A 13,880-nucleotide genomic window follows, 5' to 3' on the forward strand; every position below is an offset into this window, starting at 1 on the left:
CTGAGGTTCCCATCCCAGCTGAAGAGCTGGACCTGGGGAAACTGAGGCAGGTGTCATCAGGGATGAGGTCTAGAAACATGACCCTGAAGACCGAAAGCTTCACCAGTTAAGGCTTGCTTCTCAGCACTGGCCGTCTGGTCCTTTCCTAGCACTCTTCCTGGGTCACTGTGCCCTATCAAGGACACAGCTAAGGAGTACCACTCAAAATCTAGCCTGTGTCCCACTCCCCCTGCCATTAGGGAGGAGACCCATGGTCCAGAAAGGAGTCTTTCAAAGATGGGGACCCTGAGGAGACCTGAGCAGCAGACCCCTATCTCAGCCAGGGAGTTTTAACCAGACTCAGGGGGTCTCAGGTGAATTGTGACTCGGATACAGGGAGCTGCCCACGGATCTGCCTATTTCCGGAAGGCCATGCTGATCTGACCGGGGGGGGGGGGGGGGGGTGTAGGACAAGGCTGCAAGGGTCCAGCAGCTCCACACCAGCTGTCTGTGGAGGGGGAGCCCCAGGGGTGGAAGTCAGCACCAGGTGTGACTCTGCTTTTAGAGACCCAGCACATAACCTGGAATTCCTGTCCATCAGCAGGTGGGCCTGGAACGCAATTTAAAATGGTCACACCATTTTGACTTCAGATTGCATTTCTGTCAGAAGAGAAATCTAGTTTTACAGGGAAAGGGAAAGGACACACCCTGCTGGTCTCTCCTTCCTTCCCACCCTCCAGAAATACAGTGCAGGATTGATTCCAGGACATTCCTCAATTACCAAAATCTTGAAATGCTCAAGTCCCTTAAATTAAATGACCTAGTGTTGGGAACAGTGGCACAGGTCTGTAATCCCAGCAACCTGGGAGGCTGAGGCTGGAGGACCAAAAGTTTGAGGCCAGCCTGTGCAACTTAGCGAGATCTTGTTCCCAAACAAATAATAAAAAGGGCTGGGGGTGCAGCTCAGTGGTAGAGCGTCCCTGGTTCAATCTCCAGTACTGCCTAAAAAATAAATGAATAAATAAAAAAAACAAATAAATAAAACAACATAATATTTGCATACAACCCATGCACATCCTATCTGTGCTTTGTCACTTCTAGGTTTCTTGCAATACCTAATACAGTGTAAATGCTAGGTAAAGAGTTGTTACCCTATATTTTCAGGGAATAGTGACATATAAAAAAGTCCGTACACATTCAGTACAGATGCAATTTTTCCATCAAATAGTATTTTCGATCCACAGCTGAAATCCATGGATGAACCCGCGGATACCAAGAGTGGACTATGTAAACAGTGACACATTGTGTGCACAGTTCTGTGGTTTGCTTTTTGTCTCAGCACGTTTTGGACAGCTGTCCATGTTAATTTAGCTCTGATTTATTCATCTTAACAGCATAGTCCTTCATTCTACTCATCTGCCACATTCTATTAATCTATTCTGCTGATAAAAGCTTGGCTATTTCCAGTTTGTGGCTTATTGCAAGTGATTCTGCCATAAACAGCTTTCCACCTGCACATGGATTTCTAGGACATAAACCTAGAAGGAAGATAATGTGACCATCAGGAACACATATTTTCCAATTCTCCTGGAGTCTGCCAACTTTCTCTCCAATGCTATAAAGAGAGTCTGCTGGGCCAGGCGTGGTGGTGCATGCCTGTAATTCCAGCAGGAGGCTGAGGCAGGAGGATTCCAAGTTCAAAGCCAGCCTCAGCAACTTAGACCCTGGCTCAAAACAAAATACAAAATATGAAAAGAGCTAGGGATGTTGCTCAGTGGTTAGGCGACCCTGGATTCAATTCCCAATTAACAACAAACAAAAAAAAAGTGGGGAGAGAGGGAGTCTGCTGGTGGTCTTCTAACATTTGCGGTTTCCTCTTGTGCTGGGGTCTCTAATCCACCAGAATACATTGTTTTGCTAAGTTTGAGGCCACAGTCCAATTCACTGGTTTTCAAGTGGAAAACCAGTAGCCCACAGTACCATTTTGGGAGAACCCAACTTTCTCCAACAATGTCGCTGCTCCCCTTTATGTATGAGTTCTGCTCCTGGAGCCTTGGGTGATCTGATTGCTTAAATCCCAATCAGTGCTTTATCGAAATATAATTCATATTGAAAAATGCACCCTTTAAAAGTATGCAAGGCATACTTTCCAGGCATGGTGGTGTGCACCTGTAATCCCAGTGGCTTGGGAGGTTGAGGCAGGAGGATCCCAAGTTCAAAGCCAGTCTCAGCAACTTAGTGAGGCCCTAAGCAACTCAGCAAGACCCTGTCCCTAAATAAAAAAAAAAAAAAATATTTAAAAAAAGGGTGGGGGATGTGGTTCAGTGCCCCTGGGTTCAATCTCTGGTACCAACACACACACACACACACACACACACTTTAATGATTTTTAGTATAGTCAAGAATTGCACAACCAGCATAAGCAATTTTTGAAGATTTGTGTCATCCTGAGAAGCCCAGTGTCTCCTGCAATTGCTCCCCATTTCCTCCTGGCTTCCTCGCCCATGGCCCTGGGCCTTTGCTCATCTACTTTCTTTTCTTTTTTTTGGTACTGGGGGACACTTCACCACTGAGCTACATCCCCAGCCCTTTTTATTTTGAGACAGGGTCTTGCTATTTTGCAGAGGCTGTCCTGGAACTTGTGATCCTCCTGCCTGACTAGCTAGTATTACAGGCGTGTGCCACTGTGCCCGAGTCTCTCGTCTCCTTTCCACCTGTGTGTATTTGCCTAGTCTGGACTTCCAGGTAAATACAATCATAAGTTTGGGTCTGCCTCCTTCTATTTAGCAGTGTCGACAGTTTCATCCTCATCGTAGCGCTTAGCAGCACAGTTTGACTATTACCTATTCAAAATGCTTGGGAACAGAGTGTTTTGTATTTTATTGGATTTTGGAATATTTGTATATACATATGAGATATCTTGGGGATAGGGATCCAAGTCTAAACACAAAATTTACTTACATTTTATAGACTCCTTGTTATGTATGTAGCCTGAAGGTAGTTTTAGGCAATATTTTTAGTGCATTTGACTGTGACCCATCTCCTGAGGTCTACTTGGAGTGCCATATCAGCCCTCAAACATTTCAGATTTTGGTGTCTTTTTTTTTTTTTTTTTGGTACCAGGGATTGAACCCAGGGGTGCTTTACCACTGAGCCACATCCCCAGCCCTTTTTATATTTTATTTTGAGACAGGGTCTTACTAAGTTGCTGAGGCTGGCCTTAAACTTTCGATCCTTCTTCCTTAGTTTCCCCAGTTGCTGGGATTACAGGTATGTGCCACCACCACACCTGGCAAATTTTGAATTTCTGATTTTTGGATTAGGATTGTTCAACATGTACTTTATTCCCTTCCGGGGCTGAGTAGTATTCCATCGTATGAATAAAATCACATATTATTTATCCATTCATCTGTAGTTTGCATTTTTAGCTTTGTGAATAACGCCACTGTGAACATTCATACACACGGTTTTGTGTGGACATATGTTTTCAATTCTCTCTGTTATAAATCTAAGAGGGAAACTTTCCGGGTCACAAGGAAGCTCTGGGTTTAATTTTCTAAGGAACTCCCAGCTGTTCTCCAAAGGGCTGCATCATTGTTGACATGATTTAAAAAGTGACAGAAATATGATGGTGGCCAATGGGCATGGTGTCCCAGTGCTGTGCCAAGAGAAGCACTGGCCTCCCTGTGGGGCCAGACGTCCCCCTGGTCTCAGTTCCTGGGCCTCATCAGTGTCCCCTTGGGCTAGGCTCACTCCGGTTCCTGTACCTTTGCCCCCAGGCTCCTTCCCCTCCTTTCAGGACAGTCTGCCTGAGAACTCAGGCTACGTTCCCTCCGCTTGGGAAGAGCCCCAAGCGCTGAAGGTGGTCACCATGGCACCCATTCCTTTCCTCTCCAGAGGGCCACTGGATCTATCTGCCGCTATGAGCTCAAAGTACAGTCATCCTGGCCAGGTCCGCTGCTCTGGGGGCCAGGTCACTGGTCATGGTCCCCCAGTTAAGTGTCTCTCCTTAGTGCCAGCATTGGTAGTAGAGGGTGGACCCTTGGCTACATCTGGGGCTGCAGCCTGGGGCTGGCACCCACGGGCAGGCCTGGCAGAGCTCCTCTGTCATGTCTCCCAGCTTCTTGGCTACCCCTGGCACCGGCACTGCCTCCCCCTGCCTCCTTCTCCAACCTGCTCATGACTCTGGGTCCTGGCATCAGGAGATAACTATTCTCTATCTGTGTGACCCTGGGAAGTCTCTCCAGCTTCTCTGGGCCTCAGTTTCTCCACCTGTGTAACGGGCTGGCCACACTCACCTTCCAAGTTGCCAAAGGAGCACACAAGAGGACCCACACCTGTAGACAGATGCAGCAGTGCCCACTGGCCTCCAGGGCTCCCCAGGTGCTGCATGCTGGGCCACAGTTGGCCACACGGGCTTCCCATCCCTGAGGCGAGGAGGGGAAGGAGGCCGTAGCAGCACACTCACGTTTTCACATAGGGGTCTGAGTAGCCGTTGGCATCCATGGCAGCCAGGTGTGCACACCGCACGATGCCCACCAGCAGGCCCTGCTTCTGCGAGCTGTACTTAAGGGAGATGAGGATGCGGCCTCGCTCCTCCAGGGACTTGTCTTCCGTCTTGTCCACCTGTTGGGCAGGGAAGTCACTGGGCTGTCCTTGCCTGCTCCCGCCCCTGCCACATTGACGCATCCTGGGCCTCACTTCCTCAATCTGTCCGCCTGCAGGACGCTGCAGAGTGGTCATGGCCATGTCCTCTCTGGCCTTTCTGCTCATCTCTCCCCTCCTGAAGGGTCTTAGAGAAAGGTCAAAGGGTCTGCCCAGTACAGGAAGCTGGCTAGGAAACAAGGGCTCCCCCTGGCCTCAGCAGACCTGGGCTGCCTCCTGGAGCCTCTCAGGGCTGGGGACCCTTGGGGAGGGCTCGGAAGATGGAGCTCTGTCCCCTTCCCAGCCTCAGAGCAGCTGGGGGCTGGATGGAGAAGCCACCCAGTCCCCTTCTGAGCCTCAGCAGTGCCCAGTGCCTGCCTCCGGGGTCCCACCCAACTTTCCCAGCACTCCATCTCGTCTCCCACCCCAGTCGGCCAGGAGCCTCTCCATTCCTCATCCTCTCCATTCCTCATTTCCTCCTCGCTGCTGCTCGCCAGGAACTGCCTCTCTTCTGTCCTCTGCCACCCAGCTGAGCCCTGTGTGCCCGGAGGCCCCTGCTCAGGACTGCCAGGCTCCTGTCATGCAGGCCTGGCCTTTGCTCACAACTGTGCTCTGTCTGGCACTAATGTGAGCTCCCGTGGGACCACGTCCAAACCTTCCTAGCGCCGAGATTCCTGTGAGGCAGGGGAGGGATGCCTGGCAGGGCGGATGCACCCAGGACCCACAGGCCCCCTTCCCCAGCTCCATACCCAGAGGGGACGGCCTGCAACGTTGCTCACAGCCTCCACCCAAGCCCAGAGGCAGCCTCGGCATCTTTCTTAGCCCAGCACTCAGGCAGGCAGTACCAGTGGCTCAGCTCTAAATAGCTGTCACGGTGGCTGAGGGCGTTTGTGTGACATGTGAAAATGAAACAGTGTATATGAACAGAGATGTTTTCTGCTATTTTTTCAGGCATGGGATATTATATTTGGGTTGTTTCATATGAAGACCAATGGACTGGGCTTTGTTCAGTGTTTACTTAGAACATATAATGTATACAGACTGTAAAATCCAAAATGCACCACCTACATGCGTCTTTACGAACATAGCCGTTATCCCAAGCTGCAGTCCTGTGGTCACTGTGTGACCCCAAACTGCTCAAAAAAGCCTGCAGAAAATTCAAGCAAGATTCAGCCAGGGCTGGATCATGCCCAGGGCACAAACACACACAGATTCCCACACACTCGTGCATCCATGCACGCACAGAGACACACATACACTCACGGGCACTTAGTAGACATCCACACAGACACAGGGTTACGCACAAGCCACACACGTCCACGCCCACACGGTTGCTGGGGCGCGGGATCAGAACTCGGGAGGGAATACTGCTGCTGTAGGAGACGACAGAGCCCCCCTCGGTGATGCAGATCGTTTGGAAAAACTGGGTTACCTGTGGTTGGTGACTAATAATAAAATAGAAAAGGTTATATCCATCACACAAATGTCTGTGAGTGGGAGAGAAAGTGACAAGGGAAGAAAACTTGATCAGGTTATGCAAAAAGGTAGGACGGGCTTCAGTGGGAAGCTCAGCCTGCAGACTGACTTGCTCCTGGACGTTGGCTCGGGCTGAGCTTGCTGAGAATCCAGGTCCTCCCACCCTTTCCTCTAGCACAGAGCCTCTGAGGGGACCATGTGCCACTGCTCGTGTCCTGGACACTGGGCTGCTGAGGGCCAAGTGTTTGTCTTGGCCCTGGGACACTGGGGACTCCTGACGACCCCTCTAGGCCTCTGACCAGGGTGTAGACAAGGCTGCAGGGGATGGGAGGTGCACGGAGAGACAGAGACTGAGACATGGCAGGGGCTCAGCTGCTGAGGCCCCCGGAGGGCAAACTGTTGTGACATTGTTTGCAAACAATTGCAATTTCTAAGAAAAAATTACTTGCTGTCTTCTCTGGGTATCTCACAGACACTTCAAGACAAACACCATCCAACTGAGCGCCTGGGCCATCACCCCAGCTGCTCCTAGTTAATAGTCACCTCATCTGTCCAGTTGCTCAGGTCCAGGACACCAGAACTGCCCCTGTCCTTGCCGCCCGAGGGCCCAGCTGCTGGTGCATTCAGTCTAGAAGCAAGCCTCGCACCCACCCCAGCCTGGGCCTGCTCATGGCTCTGCTCTCCCGCCCTACCGTCTCCTCCCTCTCCCAGGAGGCAGGGAGCCGTTAATATGTCAATGAATGAAGCAATGCCTATGCTTCACATCCTCCTGTGCACCTGTGTCACTCAGGGTGAAAGCCGAGTCCTTCCTAGCCCCCCTCCGTCCCAGCTCCTGGGACTGCCTCCCTTCCCTTGCTCTATCTGCTCTGCTCATGAGCCTCACCTGGCGCCTCCAACAGTCAGGACATGTTGTCCATCTCCCAGGCACCTATGACCATACTGGGTGCTCAGTAGTGCTTAGTAAATCCTCCTGGCCCTGAGCTCCAGCAGAGAGGGTGCTGGATGGGGTGGGCAGAGCCTGGTAGCTGGAGGGAGCCCGAGGCCCACTCACCGGCAGCTGCTTCTCCAGGCAGATGCTGAATGTCTTGGTGTGGTTGGGTTTCAGCTTCTTTAGGGGCACTCGCGTCTCCCCAATGAATTCATTGTGGCGGAATTTGTCCTCGTCACACACAGAGATTCTGGAAGCAATGGACACAGCCGGCACCTCAGATGCACTGTGCACCCCCAGTCTGCTTCCAGGGTCAGTGGGGATTTGTAAATGGCGGGGCTGTCTGTGGGCAAGGTGGCCCCAGTGAATGGGGCAGGGGGGAGCAGGCAACCAGGGCCCTCACGCACCGCAGGGTCTTGCGGATCATGTCCTCGTCTGTGATCCCGTAGTAGGTGAGGGTCTCGTTCCACGTGGGGTTCAGAGTGTTACGCAGAGTTTTTGTTCTGAGCTTATTTGCCTGGAGAAAGGAAAAAAATGATCTTATTAGCAGAGGCAGAGGCAGAATAATGGCCCCAAAGACGGCCACATCCTAATTCCAAGGACCCTGTGGACATGCTGCCTGACATACAGAGGTGGACTGAGGTTGCAGATGGAATTGAGATTGTTAATTAGCTGACTTCAAAACAGGGCGGTCTGGGCGTGTGGCTTGCTTAGTATGTGCGAAATCAAAACCCAAACAGGGAGACTATCCTAGGTTAACTGGGCGGTCCCATGAGATGTCGGGGGTCCTTAAAAGCAGAAGGAGCCTGGTGTGTGGGACACGCCTGAAACCCCAGCAACAACTCAGGAGGCTGAGACAGGACTGAGGCCAGCCTCAGCAACTAAGCCAGTCCCTGTCTCAAAATAAGAAGGGATGGGATACAGGACGTAGCTCAGTGGTAGAGCGCCCCTGGGTTCAATCCCCAGGACCACCAAAAAACCAAAGAGCATGCAGCTGAGAGAGCCTCAGAAGGAGCCGTGACGGAGAGGTGCAGCTGCACCTGGCTGTGGACATAAGATGGACTCAAGAGCCAAGGAATGTGGGCGGCTTCTCTCAGTTGGAAAGGGAAACAGATCGCTTGCTCGCTAGGGCTCCAGAGGGAAGGCAGCCCTCCAACACCTTGATTTTGAGCCCACTGAGACCTCTGTTAGATGTCCGGCCACAGAGTGGTGACATAATAAATGTGTGTTGCTTTAAGCCCCTTGCAGCAGCCACAGGAAGCTACTGTGAGGTGGACCCCACCTTCAGGCCCCTGGTGGTGGTGGTTGGTCCTGCAGGAGGGCAACGTGGGCGGGGAGCTGGAGGGCCTCCTTCCCGGAGCGCCCCTGAAGCCACTCCTCAATGCCTTCACTCGGCTGCTCTCTGTCTGGAACCCAGCCTCTCCTAGAGAATGCCTTGTGGGTGGCCTGTCCACACTGGCATATGGCCTCTGCTCCCTCTGTGCTTCCATCTGCCTGCTGTGTCATCCAGTCTGGGAACAGGAGTTCAGGGGTTAAACAAATTGGGAAGATGCTGCCATTCAGTCCCCCTGATGGAAAACTGTAGAGCAGCTCATCAATGTATTAAAGGCTCTGACAAGTCCTGCAGCCAAGAAACCCGTTTGCAAATCTTTCACGTTGTTGGCCAAGGAGTCTTTTCTTGGCATATACTATTCATCTCCAGCTGAGACTCCTTATAAAATGCTGCCCTAAAAATTCTCGGTGGGGGGAGTGTCCCCTACTGAGTAAGCATGTCATGCTGACCCTTGAGGTCCCTGGAAAGCCTGGAGGTTGTGGGGCTGACTGAGTGCTAGTGAAGGTGATGGCCGAGGTCCTCTGAGCTTGCTTGGCTGCTGGGGCTGTGTGGGAACTGTGGGCTACCCTGGGTGTCCCAGCCACAGCACTCAGGCTTGGGCAGGAACACCCTTACCTTACTGGCTCCTGGCAGCAGGTGCAGCTTGACATAGGGGTCCGCCAGCCCATTGTGGTCCATGGGTTTCAGGCCCTGTGCAGAGGAAGCAGCAGAGGGTATGAACTGGCCACTGAGGATACAGAGCAACAGAAATAGCCTGTCCCTGGGTCTGCTGGTCGGGCCCCTTCATGGTCCTCTTCCAGAAGCCCTCTGACTCCACACCCCCAGATGGGGTGCAGGAGGATGACTCAGTGCTGGTCGATGCAACTTCCCTACCCCCAAACATCCCAGCCCAGGAAAGCTGCCCCAGGCCTCATTCTCTTTCCATCCTTCTTATCATGGAAGCCAGGTGACTCACTGTGCCCTGAACCAGCCTCATCTTCCCGCTCTGGTCTGGCCCTTCCCTCTTCCGGACTTTCCTTTCCCACTTTCAAACACAGCTCCTTGGTGGAGACTTTCCTCTCCTATCCCAAATCCGTAACCCTCTGTTCACTCATTCACACGCTGCCCTTGGTGGGTGTGGAAAAGTGTTCCAGGTCCTGGGAGACTGGCAGGACCAGACAGCTTCTTTCTGAATTTGTCCCAGGGACAGCCAGTTGGTGTTCATAGAGGCCACAGGCTGCCCAGCTGTGGAGGGTCCCTCCACAAGATGGCACCCCTCACTAACTTTGCTTTCAGTTCCTTTTGCAAACAAGTTGTGCACAGCCTGAGACCCAGACAACCACAAACAGGGGCTTCGTGGACCTCTTGCGGGCGCTTGTTTCTGGAAACTGCATCTTTCCTTTCTGGGGTGGTGCGTGGGGACATAGAGAAGCAGCTAAGTGGCGGCCCTACAGACACACTGCAAGTTTCCTGCACAACCGGGTGGGGGAGAGGCAGCTCGTGGCTCAGTCAGGCCCACAGCGGAGGCAGCCCCACGCTCCTCTCCCAGGTCCAGACCACTTGGTTTGGAGGAGAGCCCGGCGGGCAGGGGGACTCCCATACGCTGCTTGTCTGCTACCTGCAAAGGCACAGGTCCGGGAGTCACCAGGCCAGAGTTCAGGACTTGGCTTTGGCATTAATTAGCTGGGTACGTGGATGAATTCCTTTGTGTCCTCTGCTTTATGGTCTGTAAAAGGGGTTAATAATTCTCATTTTCAGCTGGGTGCTGTAATCTCAGGAATTTGAAAGGTTGAGGCAGAAACTGCAAGTTCAAAGCCAAACTCAGCAACTTAGGAGGCCCTAAGCACTGTGGCAAGACTCTGTCTCGGAATAAAAAGTTAAAAGGGCTGGGGGCGGGGCTCAGTGGTTAAGCACCCCTGGGTTCAGTCCCCAGTACCACACACACGCACACACACACACACACACACACACACGCACACACACACGCGCACACACACACACACACATACATACACACACACATACACACACACATACACACATACACACATACACACACACGCACACACACGCGCATGCACACACACACACACACACACGCACACTCCAACCCCTGAGTTGGAGTAATACAGAAGCAGAGCTGGCAGGTGGGTGAGGTGGGTGTTTGCTCTCTTCTCTGACATGCTAGCCCCCTTGGAAGATGCCAGAGAAGCTGCTGAAGGCTGGGGTGACGGTGTTTGAGCTGCACAGAGTTGCTAGGATTCCAGTTCTGCCCTGCACTGGGCCAGCTCTGGGTTGGAGCTTGGCTTGGATGCCCTGTGGGTGCCCATGGCCACAAGGCTGCCTCCAGACCCAGCTCCCCATTCCTGGCCCTTGCCCCTTCCCACTAAGTGCTCAAAGCCAAGTGTGGCATTGTTCTGGGGAATCTGGTGGCCCAGCCTGAGTAGGACTGCTGCAACCAGGGGATGGCTGAAGGCTCCTGTCACATTTCCGCAATTCTTTGGTTTTGGTACCAGGAATTTAACCCAGAGGCACTTAACCATGAGCCACATGGCCAGCCCTTTTTGTTTTTTATTTTGAGACAGAGTCTTGCTGAGTTGCTTAGCCTTGCAAAGTTGCTGAGGCTGGCTTTGAACTCATGATCCTCCTGCCTCAGCCTCCGGAGTCTCTGGGATTACAGGCGAGTACTACCTCATTGGTCCCACAATTTTCTACAATTCTTACACATTTGTTTGTTGAGCTTAAAATGTTTCCATTGGGTCAAATTTCTCAGAATTTCGCCCACAGCACCTGGACAGGAGCAGAGCTTTCATCGGCCCTCTGTGCACCTTGCTCTCCCCTGGAGCCTGATCCCGGTCCAGGAAAGGGAGGGACAGGAAGCTGTTTTCAGGTCAGGGGGCAAGGGGGTGGACTCTTGGGTAGCCCCCCACCAGCCTACCTACAAAAGATGAAAGGTGACCCCACAGTCACACAGGAAGGAGTGGAGGGGTGGGCAGAGGAGGTCCTGAGGGAAGGCCCTGGTGGCTCTTGGCACTGGGGGTCTTGTTTGGAGAGGAGGGTTTTCACCAAAACCCAGGCCCTGGGCTTCTCAGTGGCTGCTGGCCAGTGTTCAAGGAGAGGAGCTTTCTGAATTTGTCGAAGAAAAGGCTCCAGTGTCACTTGGTCCTAAGAAGGAAGGGGCTCTGACTCGCACCATGGGCCTAGGGACATCAGGCAGAGTGAAATAAGCCAGCCCAAAAGGATAAGCATGGCAGGAGTCTGCTCCCATCAGGTGTCTGGACTCAAACTCCTAGGGACAGAGTCAACGGTGGTGGCAGGGGAAAGGGAACAGGCAGCTGTTGAATGGGTACAGAGTTTTAGTACTGGAAGGCGAAAAAGTTCTGGAAATGGATGTTGTCAACTAGCTCAACAACACGAATGCACTTAGCACCCCTGAACTGTACACATCAAAAACAGTTATGACAGTAAATTTTATGCTTGTATATTTTGTCATAATCAGAAACAACAACTTCTGGGCATGATGTCACACACCTAATTAATTCCAATGACTTGGGAAGCTGAGGCAGGAGGATCGCAAGTTCAAAGCCAGCCTCAGCAACTTAGCGAGGCCCTAAGCAACTCAGGGAAACCCTGTCTCTAAATAAAATATAAAAAGGGGCTGGGGACGTGGCTCAGGGGTTAAGTGTCTCTGGGTTCAATCCTGGATACCTCCCTGGAAAGAAAGAAAGAAAGAAAAGAAAGGAAGGAAGGAAGGAAGGAAGGAAGGAAGGAAGGAAGGAAGGAAGGAAGGAAGGAAGGAAAGAAAGAAAAGAAAGAAAGAAAAGAAAGAAAGAAAGAAAGAAAGAAAGAAAGAAAGAAAGAAAGAAAGAAAGAAAGAAAGAAAGAAAGAAAGAAAGAAAGAAAAAGAAAGAAAGAGAAAGAATCAGTCCTGGGACTGTGGTTCTGCTGGGGTTTTACCAGCCCCTCCTGGGACATGAGTGCCTGTGAGTGTGCAGGTGGGTGTGGCTCTGAGCACTGGTGAGCACTGCCTTCAGGGCTGTGCCCCCAAGTGGACACATATATGCGTGCACATTGGTTTCCACACAGGTCTGTGCACCCACACACAGACACACACAGACACGAGCACACACTCACAAAAACACACCGGAGCTGGGGAGAGTCAGGAAAGAGCTCTAGGGGCTCTGGCCGGAGTTGCCTGACAGCTAGTCCCCAAGCCTGGACGATCTCTACGAAGCGGGGTAGAGGGAGAGGAGAAGGGGCTGTGTGGCCCTGCAGCCTGGCCTTCACCTTGGCGAGGCTGGGGAGACACCAGACGCTCAGATCTCCTAGCGGGTAGGTCTGGGCATGCCCTGAGCCACAGCCTGGGTAGTTTCCAGAAGAGGGCAGAGGGAGGCATAGAGTGGTGGGCCTCCAGGTGCCCAACCTGGCCCCCGGTCTCAATGTGGACAGTACTCATTGCTTGACCACAGCAGTCCATGGGTGGTGGCCCAGGCTGGGCTGGGGCATAGCCTGGGGAGGCCAGAGGCAGTCTATTCCTCTGGTGGATACAAAACCAAGGTCAGTCCCTCAGCCAGCAGGTGGAAGGGAGGGACAGAGGGATGCCTGCAGGTTGGGGGACTGGGTGTGAGGCCTGGGCCCAGGATGCTCTGCAGGAAGCCCCTCCCTCTGAGCTGGGTAGCCCAGGCCCCTCCACAGCCCTATTAGGGGTCTCTGCTGGCCACATGGGCCCTTACCTTGCGAGAGAACATCAACTTTGGTACCTTCCTCCCAAAAAAGGAGCCATGTGGGGGGGATGAAGGGAACAATATGGTTGAGAACCCAGAGCTGACGCACGCTGGTTCAAGGGGCAGAGCCACAGGGAGCACTGGAGGGCCTGGCTGGGGGGACCTTTTTGCCCAGGGGACTTTTCAGGGTCAGGTCTAAAGGTTAAACCTACCTAGAGTGTCAGCCTGCTTTGGTGGCACCTGCAGCATTCGGAGCAGGACAGCAAAGTCCACCCACTGCTCAGGGAGCCCAGGAAATCCAGCAGCTGGGAACTTGGGGTCGAGCAGACCCAGCGGCATCAGCATCCAACCTTCCTGCCCTCTCTTGCTTGCAGGACAGATCTGCCCTACCTCATCCCTTTCTGGACAGTCCCTCCCAGACTCCCTGTCCCCTGAAAGCCCCACCAGGGCCTCCATACATCCATTCTTCTCCCTTTCTCCTGCTCCTTCCCTCAAATGCCTTAAGGTATAGAGTTTTTTGGGGAATTGGGAGCTGAGATGCTTTAGGTAAGAATTCCCTCCCTGCACGCAGCTCAGATACCCCGAAGCCTGGGCAGGAAGGACGGGGGCAGGACTGGCCTCCTCAGCCTCAGCCCTTCCCTCAGCAGCCACAGCAGGAGCCGGGGCGCCTACCTTGGCCTTGCTGATGGTGCAGTGGAGGGCGTTGTTCTCCTGGTCGTAGAGCAGGCTGAAGTCTAGTGTGCCCAGCGCGGCTGCAAACAGAGGGACAGGTCACATACTGGCTGCATCTTGGAGAAGTGACCCCTCCCCTGCATGG

The 13,880-nt window shown here is 52.9% G+C and overlaps 1 protein-coding gene across 1 annotated transcript in view; it reads right to left on the reverse strand.

Moving 5' to 3' along the window:
* DOC2B (double C2 domain beta) overlaps positions 1-13,880 on the reverse strand; it is a 33,459-nt gene that overhangs the window by 7,818 nt on the left and 11,761 nt on the right. The window contains exons 2-6 of the mRNA XM_079130911.1: positions 13,736-13,815; positions 8,976-9,050; positions 7,435-7,544; positions 7,151-7,277; positions 4,448-4,605 (exon numbers count right to left, since the gene is read on the reverse strand). Of these exons, the coding sequence (XP_078987037.1) occupies positions 4,448-4,605; positions 7,151-7,277; positions 7,435-7,544; positions 8,976-9,050; positions 13,736-13,815 (550 nt within the window). The remainder of the gene's footprint in view (positions 1-4,447; positions 4,606-7,150; positions 7,278-7,434; positions 7,545-8,975; positions 9,051-13,735; positions 13,816-13,880) is intronic.

Source organism: Sciurus vulgaris (assembly GCF_902686455.1).
Source record: "Sciurus vulgaris genome assembly, chromosome: 3".
In the NCBI taxonomy this organism is placed as follows: Eukaryota; Metazoa; Chordata; class Mammalia; order Rodentia; family Sciuridae; genus Sciurus; species Sciurus vulgaris.